At 44.9% G+C, this 17,974-nt stretch overlaps 2 protein-coding genes across 4 annotated transcripts in view; both read right to left on the bottom strand.

The window, feature by feature from the left end:
* The window catches only part of UBE2Q2 (ubiquitin conjugating enzyme E2 Q2), a 369,008-nt gene that overhangs the window by 68,408 nt on the left and 282,626 nt on the right, over positions 1-17,974 (bottom strand). The window lies entirely within an intron of this gene.
* Positions 1-17,974, bottom strand: part of TMEM266 (transmembrane protein 266) — a 144,161-nt gene that overhangs the window by 82,733 nt on the left and 43,454 nt on the right. For all 3 annotated transcript variants that reach the window (XM_004276351.3, XM_049706610.1, XM_049706609.1), the window contains 2 exons: positions 5,583-5,714; positions 2,923-3,111 (listed from right to left, as the gene is read on the bottom strand). In XM_004276351.3, the coding sequence (XP_004276399.1) occupies positions 2,923-3,111; positions 5,583-5,620 (227 nt within the window). In that variant the 5' untranslated portion in view covers positions 5,621-5,714. The remainder of the gene's footprint in view (positions 1-2,922; positions 3,112-5,582; positions 5,715-17,974) is intronic.

The raw sequence follows: 17,974 nt of genomic DNA, 5'->3' as shown, positions 1-17,974 counted from the left end.
CCCCTAATGACTAATGATGGGATTAGTGCCCTTATAAGAAGAGGAAGAGACCAGAGCTCACTCTTTCTCTCCACTCACGCACAACGAGGAATGGCCATGTGAGAACACAGTGAGAAAGCAGCTGTCCGCAGCCCAAAGAGAGAGCTCTCACCAGCCACTGACTCTGTTGGCACTTCAATCTTGGACTTCACACTTCCAGAACTGTGAGAAAATAAATACCTGTTGTTTAAGCCACCCAGTCTGTGGTCCTTTGCTATGGCAGCCCCACCAGACTAAGACAGCACCAATCTGCACAGTTGTCTGACTTTCCTACCTGAGCCCTCAGCAGTCTGTGTGTAGAAGCAAAGAGGGTAGACAATAGATAGCTCTGCAGTTTAAGATCTGCTAGGCAGGTCCACGAGAAGGACAAAGCACTGTTAGGAAAGTCAAGGAGCTTGAGACAGATGAAACTCTTCCACCTGTGCCTAGGGGTTTACCCACATCTCAGTGACTGCACGCCAAAAAGTTAAGGGCCTTTGACGGTATAGCCTAACAGTGGTATCATGTACAATGCATGCTAACCATAGTCACAACTGTGACGTTGTAAAGGGACAGGTGACAAATGGAAGCCCAGTAGTGCCAGCCTGGATCAGGAGCCAGGGCTCTATTTTTGTCTCTGTCACTATGTGACCTTGGGCAAGTTCCTTCCACTCTCTGGACTCTGCTATCCTATTAGAATATTTAGAATATATACTTTCTAAGGATTTTTCCAGCTCTAACATTCTCAGATTCTGGGAAACTTAAAAGCACTGAAATACCACTGAACTCAAAAGAAGTGAATGGTGGGGTGGCTGGGCACTATCTTGCTGGGGTCCCTGAGGTCCCTTCATTTCCTACAGAAAAGATTCATTCCTATATATAACACTTCCCTTAGTAGGAAGAGGTGTATTTGACAAGACTTACACCAAAGCTTTTCGAAGACCTACCAGAACTGTAAATTGTGTTGTTTTGCATCATTTCAGAAAGGGCCAGGTTGGAAATTTGGGGAAAACCCCAGGAAATGCAGCAAAAGCCAAGAAGCTTGTGAAGAGAGGCTTTTTCCTCCCTTCACAGTGTGCTTTTGTTCTGCTTCCTTGTCACCTGGCTTGTGTCCTGTGCCTGCTCTTCCTTCCTCCAGGAAGCCCTCTAGCTGCCAATGGAGCCGGCTGCCGAGAACTCCAGCAGCGAAGCAAATCTCTTCACCCGGCTGCTTCCTATTTACCCAACAGGAGCAGCTTTCCAGGGCACACCTGGAGACTCAAACCAAATCAAGAGCCTCTCTGCCTTGCAGGCATCCCATTTGTATTCTCCCTGCTCAGAAGAAACCTTGCAGGGGCCTGATTCAGAAGCAAATGGAATGACAAAGCAGGGACTCTGCCTTCTCCAGTTCAGGCTAAGGAGTGGTGCCCCCAAAGCCTGGACCACCTGTGGTGCGTATGCCTCCAGGGTGCAGGTGTGGATAGGGTCTGGAACTAGATCCTGCAAGGTGTTCCCGCTTCTTTCCTTGCCTTCCGACTATAAACTTGAAAAGAGCCTAAAGGTGGCGCTGGTGGGGCGGGAAATGAGTCCATGAGAATGGCTGGGGCAGGATACCAGGCTGCACTACCAATTTTGACCTCCAGAGGGCAGTGGCACAGTAGCCAGGTGCTCAAGGAAGGCTTGACCGCCAACATCTCTGGCGGAGCCAAGGACCTGGAGACCTGGAGAAGCTGGCCCTGTGGTCGGATGGTGCTGCCCATGCTCAGAATGCTGCCACCCTCTGCCAGGCCACCCTCAACTATTTCCAACCCATTTGCCTACCCTTGTTTCCAATGTCTTGCTGACTCTAAGCACAGTACTTGGAAAAAATTATATTTTCAGAGAAAGCCACTGGAGCGAAGTTTTTGCAAAAGGTGTATGGTTTCACAATTGTTACGCAATTTATCTTAGGGAGGCGGGGAGGCCCTTCCAAAACACTTACAGGGAATCCAAGCTCTGAAAATTTAATTGTAGCTAAGGCTTCTCATTTGCTTCTAAAATAACCTGGCAACCCTTCGTTTTTATATTCAAAGCTGTCAGCATGTTCCAAAATATTTAGCGGTAGCATCTGAGGAAGGAGAGTAGCCCAGAACTGGCTCCCAAGCTCCTGGCCAATGTTTAAAAGTCTATATCTAAGAGCAACAGGGTGGGGCTGGGGAAAGTCTGACCTGCCCTGTGACCCCAGGACCTGTTCTTGCCCTTGTCCAGCCTTCAGCTTCCCCCACGTGAATGGAGGGTGTCACTGCTGTGTCTTCCCTGTCCAGATTGAACAAAGGCATCCAATCTGATTGACCAGTTAAGTAGGAGTAGGTAGGGGCCACTCCTTTGAATCAGGAGCCAGCATATGCTATTTGTTCTCACTGGAAAAAGCAGCAGACCTTTTTAAGGTCTGCAAAGCTCCTGGCTGAATGGTGCTAAATTCCCTCCCACCCTTAGCATGTTACTGCACATGTGCTTTCTTCCCCATCTCGTCCCTGGTGAAAGAAGACGTGATAAAAAGAAAGTATATTCTAAATCCATTCTTTATAGGCACTGAGACCTTGGGTGAGTCACACTAAATCCTGTTGGTCTCTTGATTCCCAGGTGTCCAGATTGGGGGTTGGATGGGCTATTATGCAGTGTGACAGCATTTAATTTTATAATTCCCCAAGTTCCAAGCAAATGTCACTTAATAGGTTGTCTAGCAGCAACAGGTATTTTCTGTGCCCACAGCCTTTTTCTGAGGAAACAATATCTGAGGAGAAGAGCCGGAGTGGCCTGATGTGAACTTCTGGTCTCTTACTATTCAGCACCTCTCACCTCTGGGCTGCCTCGCTGTAGGTACCCATGGAAACCCAGGGAGTTATGCAAGAGACGTCTTAGCTACTCAACGGTACCAACACCTACCCTTCTCTTTGGTAATCTTCATCCAGATTTGACAGGAGCTGCGAGCCCACCGTGGAGAGGTCAACCGCAGCCAGGGGCAAGTCCCGATAGGCAAAGTTCACCAGCTGCACGGGAGCAATGCTCTTGGTTTCTTCGTCTACTTGTTGGGAGATGATCTCAACTTCGGAAGTTCCTCCTTCTGTGGCAGGCCTGAGTTGGGGATGGCAACAGGGCAGAGTCATCCCTCAAGAACAATTTTTCCATTCCCCAAGGAAAAGAGGGAGAATGCACTAGAATCTGTGCTGGAGGAGGGCAGGGGAAGTGTGAGGTCACCATTCTTCCCCGCTGGCCAACCCAGGGACTGGACTGAGGCCCTACCGGCCGCATCTCCCTCACGAGCTGGGGAAAAGTGGAAGCATGCTCAGATCTTAAAATATGAGGTTTGGGGGGCAGTGTCCTTCATCAAAGGGAGGTAAAGACCCAGATGGAAACTCTGCCAACCAGCAAAGCCAGGACTTAGACTTTTAGTCTTCTCGATAACTAGACTTTACGTTGGAGTAATACATTCTTTTAAATTGTCTTCCGTGTTTCTTTGTAAAGGTCCTTGGGAATGTTTCTACCATCTGTACCACAATAGAGAAGAGAGGTGTTTGTTCACAACTGGATGTACTGCTGGTGCTTGGGGAGCTGACCTGGAGGACTGTAGGGACCAAGTGAGCCTTGGGACGGTGAGGACAGGAGGGGCCAGCTGTTCTGGGTGCCACTCCCTTCCTACTTAAACTGGTCCTACTACAGCTCCCTTTATAAGGTTGACAGTAGGAAATGGGGTTCACTTGAACAAATGTCTGAGGGGTTTTGGGTCTCCTACTAGGTTACCATCAGGCTCACCTAGGGCACTGCAAGTAACCCACAACTCCATTGGCATTACAGGGCATCTCAACCAGAGGCAGGACTACCTCCCAGCCCACCAGGGGTATTTGACAATTGGTGGAGGCATTTGTGGCTGTCACATTACCAAAGGAGGTCACTAATGACATAACTAAGAAAGGGGACATTACACATCCTGCAGTGTGTTCAGTAACTAAGAACTCTTCTTTCCAAACACCAACAGCTACACTGTGAGTAGATGGTGGGCTGGATCATTTTCCTTTAACTTCCTGGGCTTCCATCTTTGGTTCCCCCAACACATCCTTGACCCTATTTCATCTGTAGAATCTGAGGGGCTGGGTCTTGTGTCTCTGGCCAAACAGTGGAGAGGAGTAAAAATTAAACATTTGAGGGAACACTGAGAGGCCAGTTGTAATGCAGCCCAGTCTGCGATAAACTGTTCAGGGGCTCTGGTGCTGATTCCAATGCTGACTTCTGCGGACCTCCTCTGGGGCCTCAGTTTCTCCAGCTGAAGCATGAGGAGGTGGAATAGAGGCTCTATTCTTTCTCTGTGATCTGACATGGATGTGAGAAATATGGAGCAGGTGGGAGGGGCTCTGGAGTGATAAGTTCCTACACTTGGCTGGACAGTACTACATTGTAAATTTTTCCAACCACCATTGAAAGCTAACCAATAATACACAGTGGCAGTTATCCAGAAAGTTTGGAACTGAATCTGCCGACTTCTCTTTTGCTTGAATCATCCCAGATAATTGAGAAAAAAGTGGGATTTTTCCTTGAACGCCACAGATTGGCTGCCTAAACTACCTGAATTCACCAAGTAATTTCCAATGCCCCACTTCTCTTTTGTAGGCTTTATTTAAACCTTAGCTCTTTGCTACCTGTCAAGCACAGATAATAGTACTCATCACGGTGTGGCATTTACAAAATGACTCAAGATCTTCAGACAGAACAGTCACAGGATGTGAAGCTTCTGTGTTTCTCAACAATTGAAATAAAAGTGTGGGTGTTCCTGGGGGGAATCCTGGCTCTTCCAGATGTTTCCCAAAAAGTAGATGCTGGGTCAAATTTGTTCTTTTGGAAACTGTGGACTGCCAAACTGAACACGTAGAGCTTTCTGATCAATGAGATATTCATGGAGGGCTGGGGTGAGTTTCTGAAACTAACAGGATGTGGCTCTGAGAAGCATGGAATAAGCTACTCCTGCCTTCCTGCCCTCTGTTCCCCTCTTGCCAATGGTCATGGTGGCCCAGCACCATCTCTGGCCATGGATCATCTCAGCGGGAGGAGACAAGGCCTCCTTTAGGGGGAGTGAAAGTCTCACAGTTATAGCCTGAGTACTGGGACTATTCCCTGGTCTTGAATATGAAGAACAGTATGGTGGACAACACGTATCAGTGGCTCTGCTCTGCACCCCTCACTTTGCCACGTGACTTTGGAGCTTCCCATCAAAGGGAAGAGTATATTTCCCCACCCTTGATGCTGTGTTCAGTCATGAGACTTGTTTCGGCCAATCTGATATTAGCAATCCCACTGGATTAGCAATGGGATTACAATCCCAGTTTTGGATTGCAGAATTCCTCTGCCTATTTGAACTAAAAAATGAGATGACATGAATAAGGTAACTCTGAGAAAAAGTAGATGTTAACACATTATTTTAATGTCAGGCTCAAGGACAAAACCACCTGGAGCCCCTCCATCTCTACAGGGCTGGGGAAGGAGCTATTGGCTGTACCCCCAATCCTGATGTGCCAACTCAGTATCCACAGAGGGCCGATCCCAATGCTACTTACTGCGGACTGGTCATGTTGAAAGATGCAACCAGAGCCATGGGTTTTTTGGGTGTCTAGTGGGGCTCAGCTGTCTTGAAGCCTGATGTCAGCATGTCCAAGCGTGGGTTCTATAAGGCATACAAATGTGGTGCCCTGAAAACAAATAATTGAATAGTAGGAATTGATTACACTCAGATGTCAAAACCAAAGTCCTCCTAAGCTCATCTAAAAATGGAAGCCCTTAGAACATTCTTCCATATAGACTTTCCTTCAAAGTAATAGTGAACAGATTCCTACCATTACCTATGGCGGATAGCAATAGGCATAATTTCACTCTTTTTTAGAGATGAAGAAACAGGCTCAGAGTGATAAAGTGACTTTCCTGTGTCACACAGAGATGGCAGAGAGCCAGGTTGGACCACAGCTCTTTCTACTAAATAGACAAGGAAAAACCAGGGTAACTTTATACTTCAGCTTTAGGAATCTCAAAAATCAGGTTTGTCTCAAAAATCTCGTTTCCAGGCTTCCCTGGTGGCGCAGTGGTTAAGAATCCACCTGCCAATGCAGGGGACACGGGTTCGAGCCCTGGTCCGGGAAGATCCCACATGCCACGGAGCAACGAAACCCATGAGCCACAACTACTGAGCCTGCGCTCTAGAGCCCACGAGCCACAACTACTGAGCCCACGTGCTGCATCTACCGAAGCCCGCGTGCTGCATCTACCGAAGCCCGTGCTCCGCAACGAGAGAAGCCACCGCAATGAGAAGCCCACGTACTGCAATGAAGAGTAGCCCCCGCTCGCGGCAACTAGAGAAAGCTGCGCGCAGCTATGAAGACCCAACACAGCCAAAAATAATAAATAAATAAAAATAAATAAATTAATTTTTTAAAAATATCTCATTTTCCCAGAAATTTCTTTCTCCCGAGATTTCCCTCTCCTCTGGTAGTTCTGTCTCTCCACTCTTCCAGGCGTTCCTCTCTTCTTCCCAATTGGGTCTCTCCAGGAGACAGGCAGCACACCCTAGAGCCAGCCTGCCCGTGGTCATGAGTGAGGAGATAGATGGGCCCCTGGGCTGGACAGCTGGTGTCTGTCAAGTGGAGTAAAATGGAAGCTTTGTTCTCACCCAGACGCTCCAAGGACAAAGCTAGTGGCAGAAGCTGAGCTGTGCTGAAGTAAAGAGATAAGATGTCCGCTCCGGAGGTCAAGGAAAACGTCCCTGTCTGCACATGCGCAGAAAGGCTCCTTGGGGGTCAAAAAGGGAGGGGGCGCCACCCCATAATAAGTGTGGACATACCCCCACAGGCCTCTGCGGTGGGATCCATCCTAGCAAAAAGTTGTGCAAAAAGTTGGGGAGGGTCCCAGGGCCAGTCAGGTGTGAGAAAAGAAACAAGATGCTCGGCCAAATGCAAACAAAGACCGGAAGGACTGCCCTATATAAGTGATTTCAATCCCTTCTTTACTGCCTCCTCATTCAGGACGCCTGCACTCCTCTCTGGGTGTGTATTTCTGCCTTGCTTCTGACTTCGATAAATAAACTGTTTCTGGGCTTCCCTGGAGGCGCAGTGGTTGAGAGTCCGCCTGCCGATGCAGGGGACATGGGTTCGTGCCCCGGTCCGGGAGGATCCCACATGCCGCGGAGCGGCTGGGCCCGTGAGCCGTGGCCGCTGAGCCTGCGCGTCCGGAGCCTGTGCTCCGCAACGGGAGAGGCCACAACAGTGAGAGGCCCGCGTACCGCAAAACAAAACAAAACAAAAAAATAAATAAACTGTTTCTCTCTGTGCTCTCCCATACCGTTGTGCTGTGCCTCTTATAATAAACTTTGTATCTGTTTTGCAGTTTTTGCCTCCTTGAAACATTTTTGCTTTCAAAGGAGGTAAGAACCAGGGAACTTTGCTTCTAGCCTCTAGCCCCTGGTGGACTAGCCGCTAGGGTCAATCCCTGGGCAGGGAAATAAGATCTGCTTCAAGACTGCTGTCCCAAAAATAGTCAGAGGCTGGCTCCCACTCACTAGCCCTCTGTCCTCAGTTTGTCCACCTATAAAATGGGAATAATAATAGAACTAACTAAATGAGTTAATGCGTGTAGAACACCTAGAATAGTGCCTGGCATGTAGTGCTGGCTTTTATCGACATAGTTACTGTTTTATAAATTTAAATTGCACAGTCTGTTGAAAGCATTTGGATGGCTGAGTGTAAGATTTCCTCTTAAAATCCAGACTAGGTAAATAGAGTATACTTTTCTATAAGTGGATGCTGTGGTACCACCTAGAAGTCTTCCGGGAGACAGTAACAATCAGGCAGAATGTACAAAGACAAGGAGACAGACCCATGTTCTGGGTGATTTTGAACAAGTTACAAGGGAGGTTATTCCAAGGGGCGGTCCTTTTGTAAGTTATATTCTAATTGCAAACTGCTTTTCCTACAAGACATCAACCCAGGATGAATACCCTCTCCCAATCCTGAAGCTCAGGAGAGACAAAGGGATAGAATTGTTACATCACGCAGAAGTAAAAGGTGCTCCTGGAGTAAGCAGTGATGGTAAATTTACAAAGTGGAGAAGTGTCTCTAACTTCTGTGTAATTAAGAAAAGTGAGAGGCTTCCCTTGTGGCGCAGTGGTTAAGAATCCGCCTGCCAATGCAGGGGACACGGGTTTGAGCCCTGGTCCTGGAAGATCCCACATGCCGTGCAGCAACTAAGCCTGTGTGCCACAACTGCTGAGCCTGTGCTCTAGAACCCGTGCTCTGCAACAAGAGAAGCCACCGCAGTAAGAAGCCTGCGCACCGCAATGAAGAGTAGCCCCTGCTCGCCACAACTAGAGAAAGCCCGCGTGCAGCAATGAAGACCCAACGCAGCCAAAAATATAAATAAATAAATAAATTTATTTAAAAAGAAGAAGAAAAGTGAGAGCTCAAGTTAAAGGAAACTGAGGAAATCCTGGGAAAGTCTGAACTTCGAGCAACCGGAAATAAGAGAGATGGAGAGCTTTCTAAAATCATACGGGCTTTAATACAGGGGACCACCGTTTTCACACCAGATGTTTCTGGGGCAAAAACAATAACAACAACAACATGGAACCAAGAGGCAGGGACAACAGCAAAGAGAATTTGGACAGACATTTTGTAGCCACACCTTGCCAGTGGTTTCACTTTACCTTACACTTTCATAAAGAGGGTCTACATGTAAAAGCCAGAACTCTCCTGTAGTATTTGTAGTATTAACTGCCTAGTAAATTTATAACGTTCTCCATTCCATAACACAGATTTAGTCAGTTTCAATCATTTCTGTTCTCTCTACAAAGCCTCCAGCTAACCAACTCCTCCCAGTGGTAGGAATGGTCGTGTGGACTGTCCATCCTCCACTAACAATGAAGTCGGGATGGAGGTGTCCACAAATAGGAGACCAGGTGAGCAATACTCCCTTCTGGAATGGTGTTTTAACGAGCTGTATTCCCAGGGTGGGCACTTTACAAGCTCCACAAGGTATTAGCTCTGTGGAGAATATATGAGGAAGGTCTCTGCTTCCATGGACCTTCCAGTCCAGCTGGGCAGGCAAGTGTGAAAAATAAAAAACTCCAAAATTTTTGGGTACCCTTAGCAGTGAAGAACAAGTAAAACTTGATAAATCTATATGTACAAAAAAATAAACATCAACTCCTATACTAATATATTATGGCTAATATAAAATATATATAAAAAATAGAAATGAAAGTGATTTAATTTTAATTTGACTTTTTAGGAAGGAAAATTTCAAATATAGAGAGTGGTAGGGAACTGTACAGTGAAATTCTAGTTAGTCATCACCCACTTCAACAGTTAACAGCTCAGGGACAGGCTTCTCTGTATCCTGCCCTTTCCCCACCTCTCATGATTATTTTGAAAGAAATCTCCGACGTCATTTCATTCATCTGTAAATGTTTCAATACGTAGCTCTAAGAATAAGGATAAGGATTCCTTTTAAAAGATGTAACCACAAAACTGTCATCACTACTAAATCAACAATATTTTCTTAATATTATCAAATATCCAGGAATTGTTCACATTTCCTTGTTTTTCCTGTAATTTTTAAAGGTTTGTTGAATCAGGAGCCAAACAAGGTCCACACATTATGGTTGGTTAATATGACTCTTCAGTCTCATTTAATCTGTAGGTTTCCCCCTGTGTCTTATGTTTTCCGTGCAATTTGTTGGAAAAACTAGATCATTTGTCTTAGAAAGTTTCCCACAGTCTGGATTATGGTGATTGTATCCCTTCGTTTTCATTTAACATGTTCCTCTGTCCTCTGTATTTCCTGTAAATTTTAGTCTACAGACTTTAATCAGATTCAGGTGGAACTTTTTTGCAAGAGTATAGGCAGTGTCATGACTTCCATTCAGAGACACAGAATGTCTTCTTTTTTCTCTTTTTGTGACATAACAGCCATTGAGGGTTGCCTCCTAGATCCATTAATTCATTAGGCCTTGCAAAAGGATCATGCTATGATTTCACCTTTCCTTCTTCATTTATCAGCTTCTATGAAGAAAAACTCCCCCTCATCAACTATTTGATTAGCCTAAGGTACAGTTCATATAGAAAAGGAAGGATAAATGCTTAACTTTTCCCCCTTTATTTATTGGTTTTCAAAATAATCTTCCAAAGTCAATCGATGAGGTGTCGTTTATTTTCCACAGTGTCACGGATTTAAACACTCACTCAGCAGGGGTTGAGCGGGGGAACAGGCTCGCTGGAAACAGGGACTGCAGTTTCCTGCAAGGAGATGTGGGAGTGGGGAAGAAATGATTGGCATCTCCTGTACAAGGCAGAGATGAGGCAGGAGAGAGGGTTAAAATCATATTTGGATGGACAGTAAGTAGGCTGCTTCAGAAGTTTTGATCCTTAACAAGTAGCACACTTTAGAAGGCAAGATGCTTTAAGATGATGTTCTTTAAAAATAATATTTTCCAAAGGAAAGAACGCCCAGAGCACAAGCCTAGCGTGAAGCAGGTGTAGTCTAGCACTCTATAAATGAACATCTGAAGTGCAAACCTGCTGTGTCTCATAAACCCGGTAAAAGCAGAAGAGAAAACCTGTTTTGGATTTACTGGGTCTGGCAGTGGTGGGGAGCAAGGCTGCTGTTTAAACTCTAGTAAAATTCCAGTCCTTTCCACTTGTTGCTCATGAGTCTGTCTACGTAATTTGCCAAGACCATATTTGCTTGTTCCAGCCAGATCTGCGAAGTTCAAGTGGGCATCCTAGGAACCTTAGAGCTGGAAAAGACTTCTAAGATCAAGCAGTCAGTTCCCTTACCTACCAGGGGAGAAAATCCATAATTCAGCTCACCTGTCCCCGGGGTGACCAGGTCTATTCCTCATCTCTTACTAGAGTGACAGCCCCTTGGCATAGGTGACCTGCTTTCATATGCATTCCATTGGTTACCAAACCTGGTTTCACCTGGCCTTTCAACCTGGCCTTCCGGGAAATATAAATTCAGAGGTTACACTACAGAAATGCTGAATCAGAACTCTGCAGGTGGAGTTTGAGAATCTTTTTAAAGTTCCCCTGGTGTTTCTGACATGCAACCACTCCAGTTGACCCTCAGTATCAGTGGTCTTACACTTTCCATTGCAACTGAATCACCTGGAAGGTTTATGAAGACACAGATTGATAGCCCTACCCACGAAATTTCTAATTTAGTGTGTCTGGGGTGGAAGCTTGAGAGTCTACGTTTTGAAGAAACCCCAGGGGATAATGATTTGCTGATCCACAGACCACGCTCTGATCTTGTGATTCAGAAAGTTTGCTTGAGGTAATAAAGAAGGTATTTTTTTCCCAACATATTTTGCAGATGAAGTTAACTGGTTACAAAGCTAGTGTGGTGGAATTGTCAGCAAAACCTACCCTGGCCAGGCTGAAGATGACCAGATATATCAGTTAGGAATACTTTTTATTTGCCAGTAACAGAATATCTGGCTAACAGTGACTTAGGCAGTGAAGACTTTTAATTATCTTACATAGCAAGAGGCCTGGAGGCAGTGGCTCAAAGGTAACACCAAGGACCCAAGCTCTTTGCATCTTTCCATTCCCCCATCCCCTGTGTGATGCATTATTCACACTTGTTGCCTTGTGGTTGCAGAATGGTTGCTGCAGCTCCAGCTTGCACATCCTCACACTAGCTCCCAAACAAGAAAAGAATCAGAGGTTTACTCCAATTAAGATGTAAAAAAAAAAAAAAGAATCAAAGGCTTTCTCCTCACGAAGCTTTGATCTTTTATTCAGTCAGCATTCTCTCTCCAAGTCCTCTAGTCAACATCTGATGTCTCTTGCGCAGAGTGGGGTCACACGGCTGCAAAGGAACCGAGGACAACGCACAGCTGGCCAAGGGAGTAAGGAGTGATATGAGAGCCTAGACCAATCATGATTCATCCTTTGGAGCTGTGCATATTGTTTCCATAAACAAATCTCAGTTCTCTTAACAAGCAAGGACAGGAAGGAGCTATTGTGTGTATAACCAATTGTCTGCCAGACCAGGTTTGGACACTCCACTGAATAAGTTTCCTGGGTCTCCAAACAAGACTGGCCAAGTGTTGGTAACTCGTCGGCAGGAGATGTGAAAGATGTGTTCTTACCAAACCTTGGGGCTCTTTTAGTTAGAGAGCATTGCATGTGTGTGGGGTTCAGTTTTGACATCCTAAAGCTCGCTGTAGAATCTGCTCCTAGGGAGAAGCCACTCAGGCACCTTTCACAGACATGATGTTCCACACCCCCAGGCGGAGAAGGGTGATTCTTATGCTAGAAGAGAAAGGTTGCTGTATAACAACATGAAGTCATCCTTGTTGCTACCCTGACCCATTCACACCTTGCTCCGTTAACAAGAAGTGAAAATGAAGAAAATCAATCATGTCTCCGAGCATTCTCCCACTCTGATCTCCAGTCCACTGCACAATCCTTAGTGGCTAAGCAAGTGGGCAGGGAGCACACAGTGGCTCTCTTTTCTAGATGCAGCACAGTCTCCCGTGGACCCCTCTTACTTTCTATTGTTTGCGCCTCTTCACTTACACAGCCTCTCAACTATTACCAGTCTCATAAAGCAGGGGAAACACAAAACGAGATCACACAAAACTAGATCTGAAATTACTCAGGTATTCCGAGAAGAAAACAAAGAGGACCGTTATTCTAATTCTTCCCTTCCTCTCGATATTCTTTTTCCTAACAAACACTCCCCTAAGTTGTCCCTGCTGGGACAAAGGACCTACTGGCTCCTCACCCCTGGCTGGCCTGGGCAGAAAAGGATGCCCCCCCCAGCAGGCATTCCTCAACCCCAGCCTGATGTCATTTTCCCTCCAGAATTCTGCAGTTCCCCAGGGGGAACTCAAATAGCTATGATACGGGGAAGCACCAACAATGAGCTAGGGCTGCAAGTGGCTGCCCTGTTACCCCTACGTTTCGCCTTTTCCGTCCCAGTCAAGCAAATCTTAAGCGTAAGATTTAAGATCTTAAGCGTAAACGCTGCAATTTGCAAATCTCTGAAGCAATCTTCACCTGTACGTGATGTTGACTAAACATGTTAAGAACCCAGACATAATTAACTTGGCAATTGAATTCTACATGGCACCAGGCAAGTGACTCTTCTTTGGTAAATGGAGGGACGAAGTCCTCTTTCTTCAACACTTTTTGGACTACATGTGGTATGATGCAAAAATGACCCCATTCTCACCCTTCCTGTATTTGTCATTGTTACAGACTGAACGTGTCCCTCAAAACTCATATGTTGAAATCCTAAGCCCCAACGTGGTGATATTAGGAGGTAAGGCCTTTGGAAGGTAATTAGCTCATGGGGAACGAGCCCTCACAAATAGGATTAGTACCTTATAAGAAGAAACACAAGAGAGATGACTTCTTAGCCATGTGAGAATACAACCAGAATACCACTGACTGTAAACCAGGAGACGAGTCCTCACTAGACCCCAGATCTGCTAGCACCTTGACCTTGGACTTCCCAGCCTCCAGAATTGTGAGAAATAAATATGTGTTGTTGAAGCCCCCCAGCCTAAGGTATTCTGTTACAGCAGCCCAAATGGACGAAGACAAGTCACATAACTTTCCACTGCCCCTTCACCTGTCACTGGGCTTGGCCATATGACTTGCTTTGTCCACGTAGGTTGGAAACTTGACACGCATAAAGGGATATTTGGTTAGATAGTATTTCTGGGTGTGTCTGCAAGGGTGTTTTGGATGAGATTAAAATTTGAATTGGTAGACTGAGTAAAGTTGGTTGCCCCCCCCAGTATGGGTGGGCCTCATCCAATCTGTCAATGGCCTACAGAGAACAAAAGGCTGAGTGAGAAAGAATTTTCTCTCTGCCTCACTGACTTTGAGCTGGGGCACCAGCCTCTTGTTTTCAGACTCAGGCTCGAATTTACACTATGGGCTTTACTGGGTCTGGACTTCTCAGCTTCCATAATCCTGTGAGCCAGTTCCTTATAATAAATCTCTTTATTCACACACACACACACACACACACACACACACACAGACAATACACATATATATCTATCCTATTGCTTCTGTTTCTCTGTAGAACCCTGACAACCGTATCAGCAAACATGAAAAGCATTCATGTGAGTGGGACTGCCCTCTCACGTACACATTTCCATGACAGCCTGCATGCCTGGTCACCCCAGCCAAGGACAGCCAACAGCCAGCTGCCCACCTCCCCCCCCCCCCACCCCCAGGCATGTGAGTTGGATCAAGACCAGAAGAGTCACACAGCTGTGCCCAGCCTAACTCGCAGGCTCACAGACCCAGGAGGTGAATAAAACTTTGGTTTTTTTAAAAAAATCATTCTTTAGTCATTTATTAGCACCTGTTGTGTTCTAGGAAGTATACCAAACATTGGAGTTATCAAGATAAAAGAGATGCACTCAAGAAACTAGTGGGCTAGTGATAAAGACAGATGCATAGATAGAAATTAAAATTCAAAGAGGTGAGAAGAATGAAGCATTACAAAGGAGTGTTTTGAAAGCTCTGAACTTCCTTATAAATATTAGGTAGCTAATGACTGCTCACGCTGGCAGGAACAATCCTCTTCCTTCAGCCATCTGTTAGGAAAGGTTTGTTTCTTTAAGCCCACCAAGTTTTGGGGGTGGTTTGTTATGTGGTATTATTGTGGCAATAGATCACTGACACATTATAGATAAATGTCCACTGCAACACATAAAATAATACAAAGATGTATATTTTAAAAAAGACAAACCTCTCTCCAGCCTCCATTTTAACCCTCCACTTCTCCCTTGAGGTCTTATGTTAATACCCAGGTGTGGAAACCCTTGCTCAGAACTATGCAAGCATGTACTCACATATATAGCCTAATTTTTGTGGGTTTGTGTTTAACAAAACAAAACCAACTTTGCAATTTGCTCTTATCACTTAGCAATATATAATGGACATCCTTTCTGATCAATAGGTAAAGATTTACATTTTCTCTAACTTCTTAATTCATATATATACACAGGTACAATATATAATTTTATATAATGTGCTTATCATAAAATTCACGTCTTTAGTGGCACCTGTTTTCTTTTTTGCCTGCTTCCCCCTCCCTTAATATACATATTCACAAACACACACCAGTGTTAAGCTTGTGTATATTTTTCCTTACTTTTCTTTGTGCTTACACAATTATACACAAATAAACATCTCATTGTTTGTTTTATTAAAAAAATACATTATTCAAACTTAACTGCTCTTTGTTTTTCACACTCAACAGCGGAAACTATAGAAATCCCCCTCTCCCAAGTCAGGCAGTAAAACTCGAACTCATTCTTTCTTTTATGCTACATAATATTCCATGGTATGAATGCTCCATAATTTAGTTAACGATGTTCCTGTTGATAGGCAGTTTTAGATGGTTTTTTTTTTTGGCCACTGTGAAAAATGCTACAATAAATATCCTTGTATACATTTCATTATGTACTGGTATTTTTATTTGTATGGGATAGATTCCCAGGAGTGAGACTACTGGGCCAAAGAGTATGTATCTTAAATTTTAATAGTTAAAACAAGACTGCTTTGCAAAGGGTTATAGCAATTCACACTCCACAGCAAAGTATGAATGCTCCCTTTTGAGGGAGCGTCTTAATCATTTGCAAGCTGTTGAGGGTGGCTGTGGACCAAATAAGTCCAAATACTTGCTTAATTATACCCTCTTCTCCATGGGCACTGGCGTGAAAATGGAGGACAGGATGAAACCAAAAATAGCAATAGATATCCTTACACCACAAGAAAAGACATAGTTGACTTAGGAACTACCCTGTCACAGTATTTCTGAGCTGTTTCAGCAACAGTCAAGGCCCGAGGATCCTGTTTCCTTCCTTGTGCCATAAACCCTAACCTCTCCCAGCTAAACCAACCACATAACCAGGTCCTGGGTTCCCACCCGTGCCCATCTCCTGCCCACCCCCAGGAGTTACAAGCTGTGCTCTATGGAAGCAGATCTGACTTTCCTGGGAATGAGGACAGGAGAGCACCACAGTGGAGGGGGCGACTACAGGAGATTCTGGTGCCACTTTCTAACAGTTTCCAGTAATATTTGGGGCACTAACCTATATATTGATATACTTACTTGTTAAAAACAGAGTGACTCTTGCTAAAATTCTCCTTTGATAATGATTTTTATCTAGTTGGTCAGGAACTATATCTAATTTAAGCCTGCTATATTTCCACCCACACTCTCTGCCAGTTTAGAAGTCTAAATGACATGGACCTCCTCAGTTGTACCTGCAGGGGCAGGTCCAATAACAGGAGAGACTAGGACCAACCCCATCCTTGAGGGGCTTTCTCCAACGTGGCTGTTCAAGGGGAGGTAGGGGGACTTCCAGGGTGGTCCAGTGGTAAAGAATCCGCCTTACAATGCAGGGGACATGGGTTCAAGCCCTGGTCTGAGAAGATCCCACATGCCGCAGAGCAACTAAGCCCGTGCACCACAACTATTGAGGCTGTGCTCTAGAGCCCGCGAGCCACAGCTACTGAGCCCGCGTGCCGCAACTACTGAAGCCCACGTGCCTAGAGCCCGAGCTCTGCAACAAGAGAAGACATCACAATGAGAAGCCCACACGCCGCAACGAAGAGTAGCCCCCGCTCGCTGCAACTAGAGAAAGCCCACGCGCAGCAACGAAGACCCAACAACGAAGACCCAATGCAGCCAAAAATTAATTAATTAATTAATTTAAAGAAAAGGGGGGCGGGAGGTAGGGAGCTGTCAGGAACCAAAGGGTGACCTTTGTCCCACTTCCAACAGGACAGGATGTCCTTCCAGTTCAGTGGAGAGAGCCCGGCCACAGCCTCACTCTGAGGGGTGAGGTCAAGGGAGTCTGGCTTCTGGGGCCGTGATTTCCAGAATAAAATTCACAGACGCTAAGTTGGCCCACCTCCTCAGTAAGCAAAGACACATAAATTCAAACCATTTTTTTCTCTGATGGACTGGGAAAGATTTATAATCCCTAGTACTGAGGATGGTGTGAGAAAATGGCCATTCATGCACATTGTTGATAGAAGTGTAAATTGTTGCAAATTTGCCGATGGGTAATTTAACAATATTTATCAAAATTATCTTAACGTGCACACTTTTTGGCCCAGTCACTCAACTGTTAAGGGATACACTTTAGGGAAATAATAAATGCATACACACATATACACATATAGAAGTTCGTTGAATTGTTACAATAGCACCATGCCTAGCACACAGTAGGTGCGCCACAAATATGTGTTGATAAGGAATCAATGAAACAATAAATTGAAAGCAATGTAAATGTCTATCAATAGGAGATTGGTTAAATACATTAAGGAACTTCTATATTATGGGATTGTCATACAGCTATTGAAAAGGATGAAGTTGAATGGTTGCCTAGAGCTGAAGATTGGGAAGTACTGACTGCAAAGGGACATGAGGGAACTTTTGGGAATAAAGGCAATATTCTAAATCTTTATTGTGGTGATAGTTCCAAGTGTGCATTTAAAATGGGTGCTTTTTATTGTTTATAAATCATTCTTTCACCAATGTGGCTGATATTTTTTTAAAAAATGGATGAAGGTGTACTATTCTCATTAACATGGAAAGTTGTCTGCAATATAACATTAAGTGAAAAGGTTACAAAATGACAAGTAGATGATGATCCCACTTACATAATATATAGAGAAAATATGTGTGTGACAGGGTGTGCAATAGGACTTTTCCTATTGTCTCAGAGTTTTGCAGATGCCCAAAAGTTGAGGACAAAATGGTAAGTACTCACATTTTCTAAAGAGAGATGTCAGACTATATATTTGGAACATACTAACAGATGGTGAAGCTGGTCCAGTAACTACTACTCCTGACAGCCTGCAGGAGAGAAGGCAAGAGAAACATATGCCAGACTCCCAGGCTGGCTGGGGCATGGGAG

Source organism: Orcinus orca, chromosome 2 (genome assembly GCF_937001465.1).
Source record: "Orcinus orca chromosome 2, mOrcOrc1.1, whole genome shotgun sequence".
Lineage (NCBI taxonomy): Eukaryota > Metazoa > Chordata > Mammalia > Artiodactyla > Delphinidae > Orcinus > Orcinus orca.
This window is presented reverse-complemented; position numbering and strand designations above follow the sequence as displayed.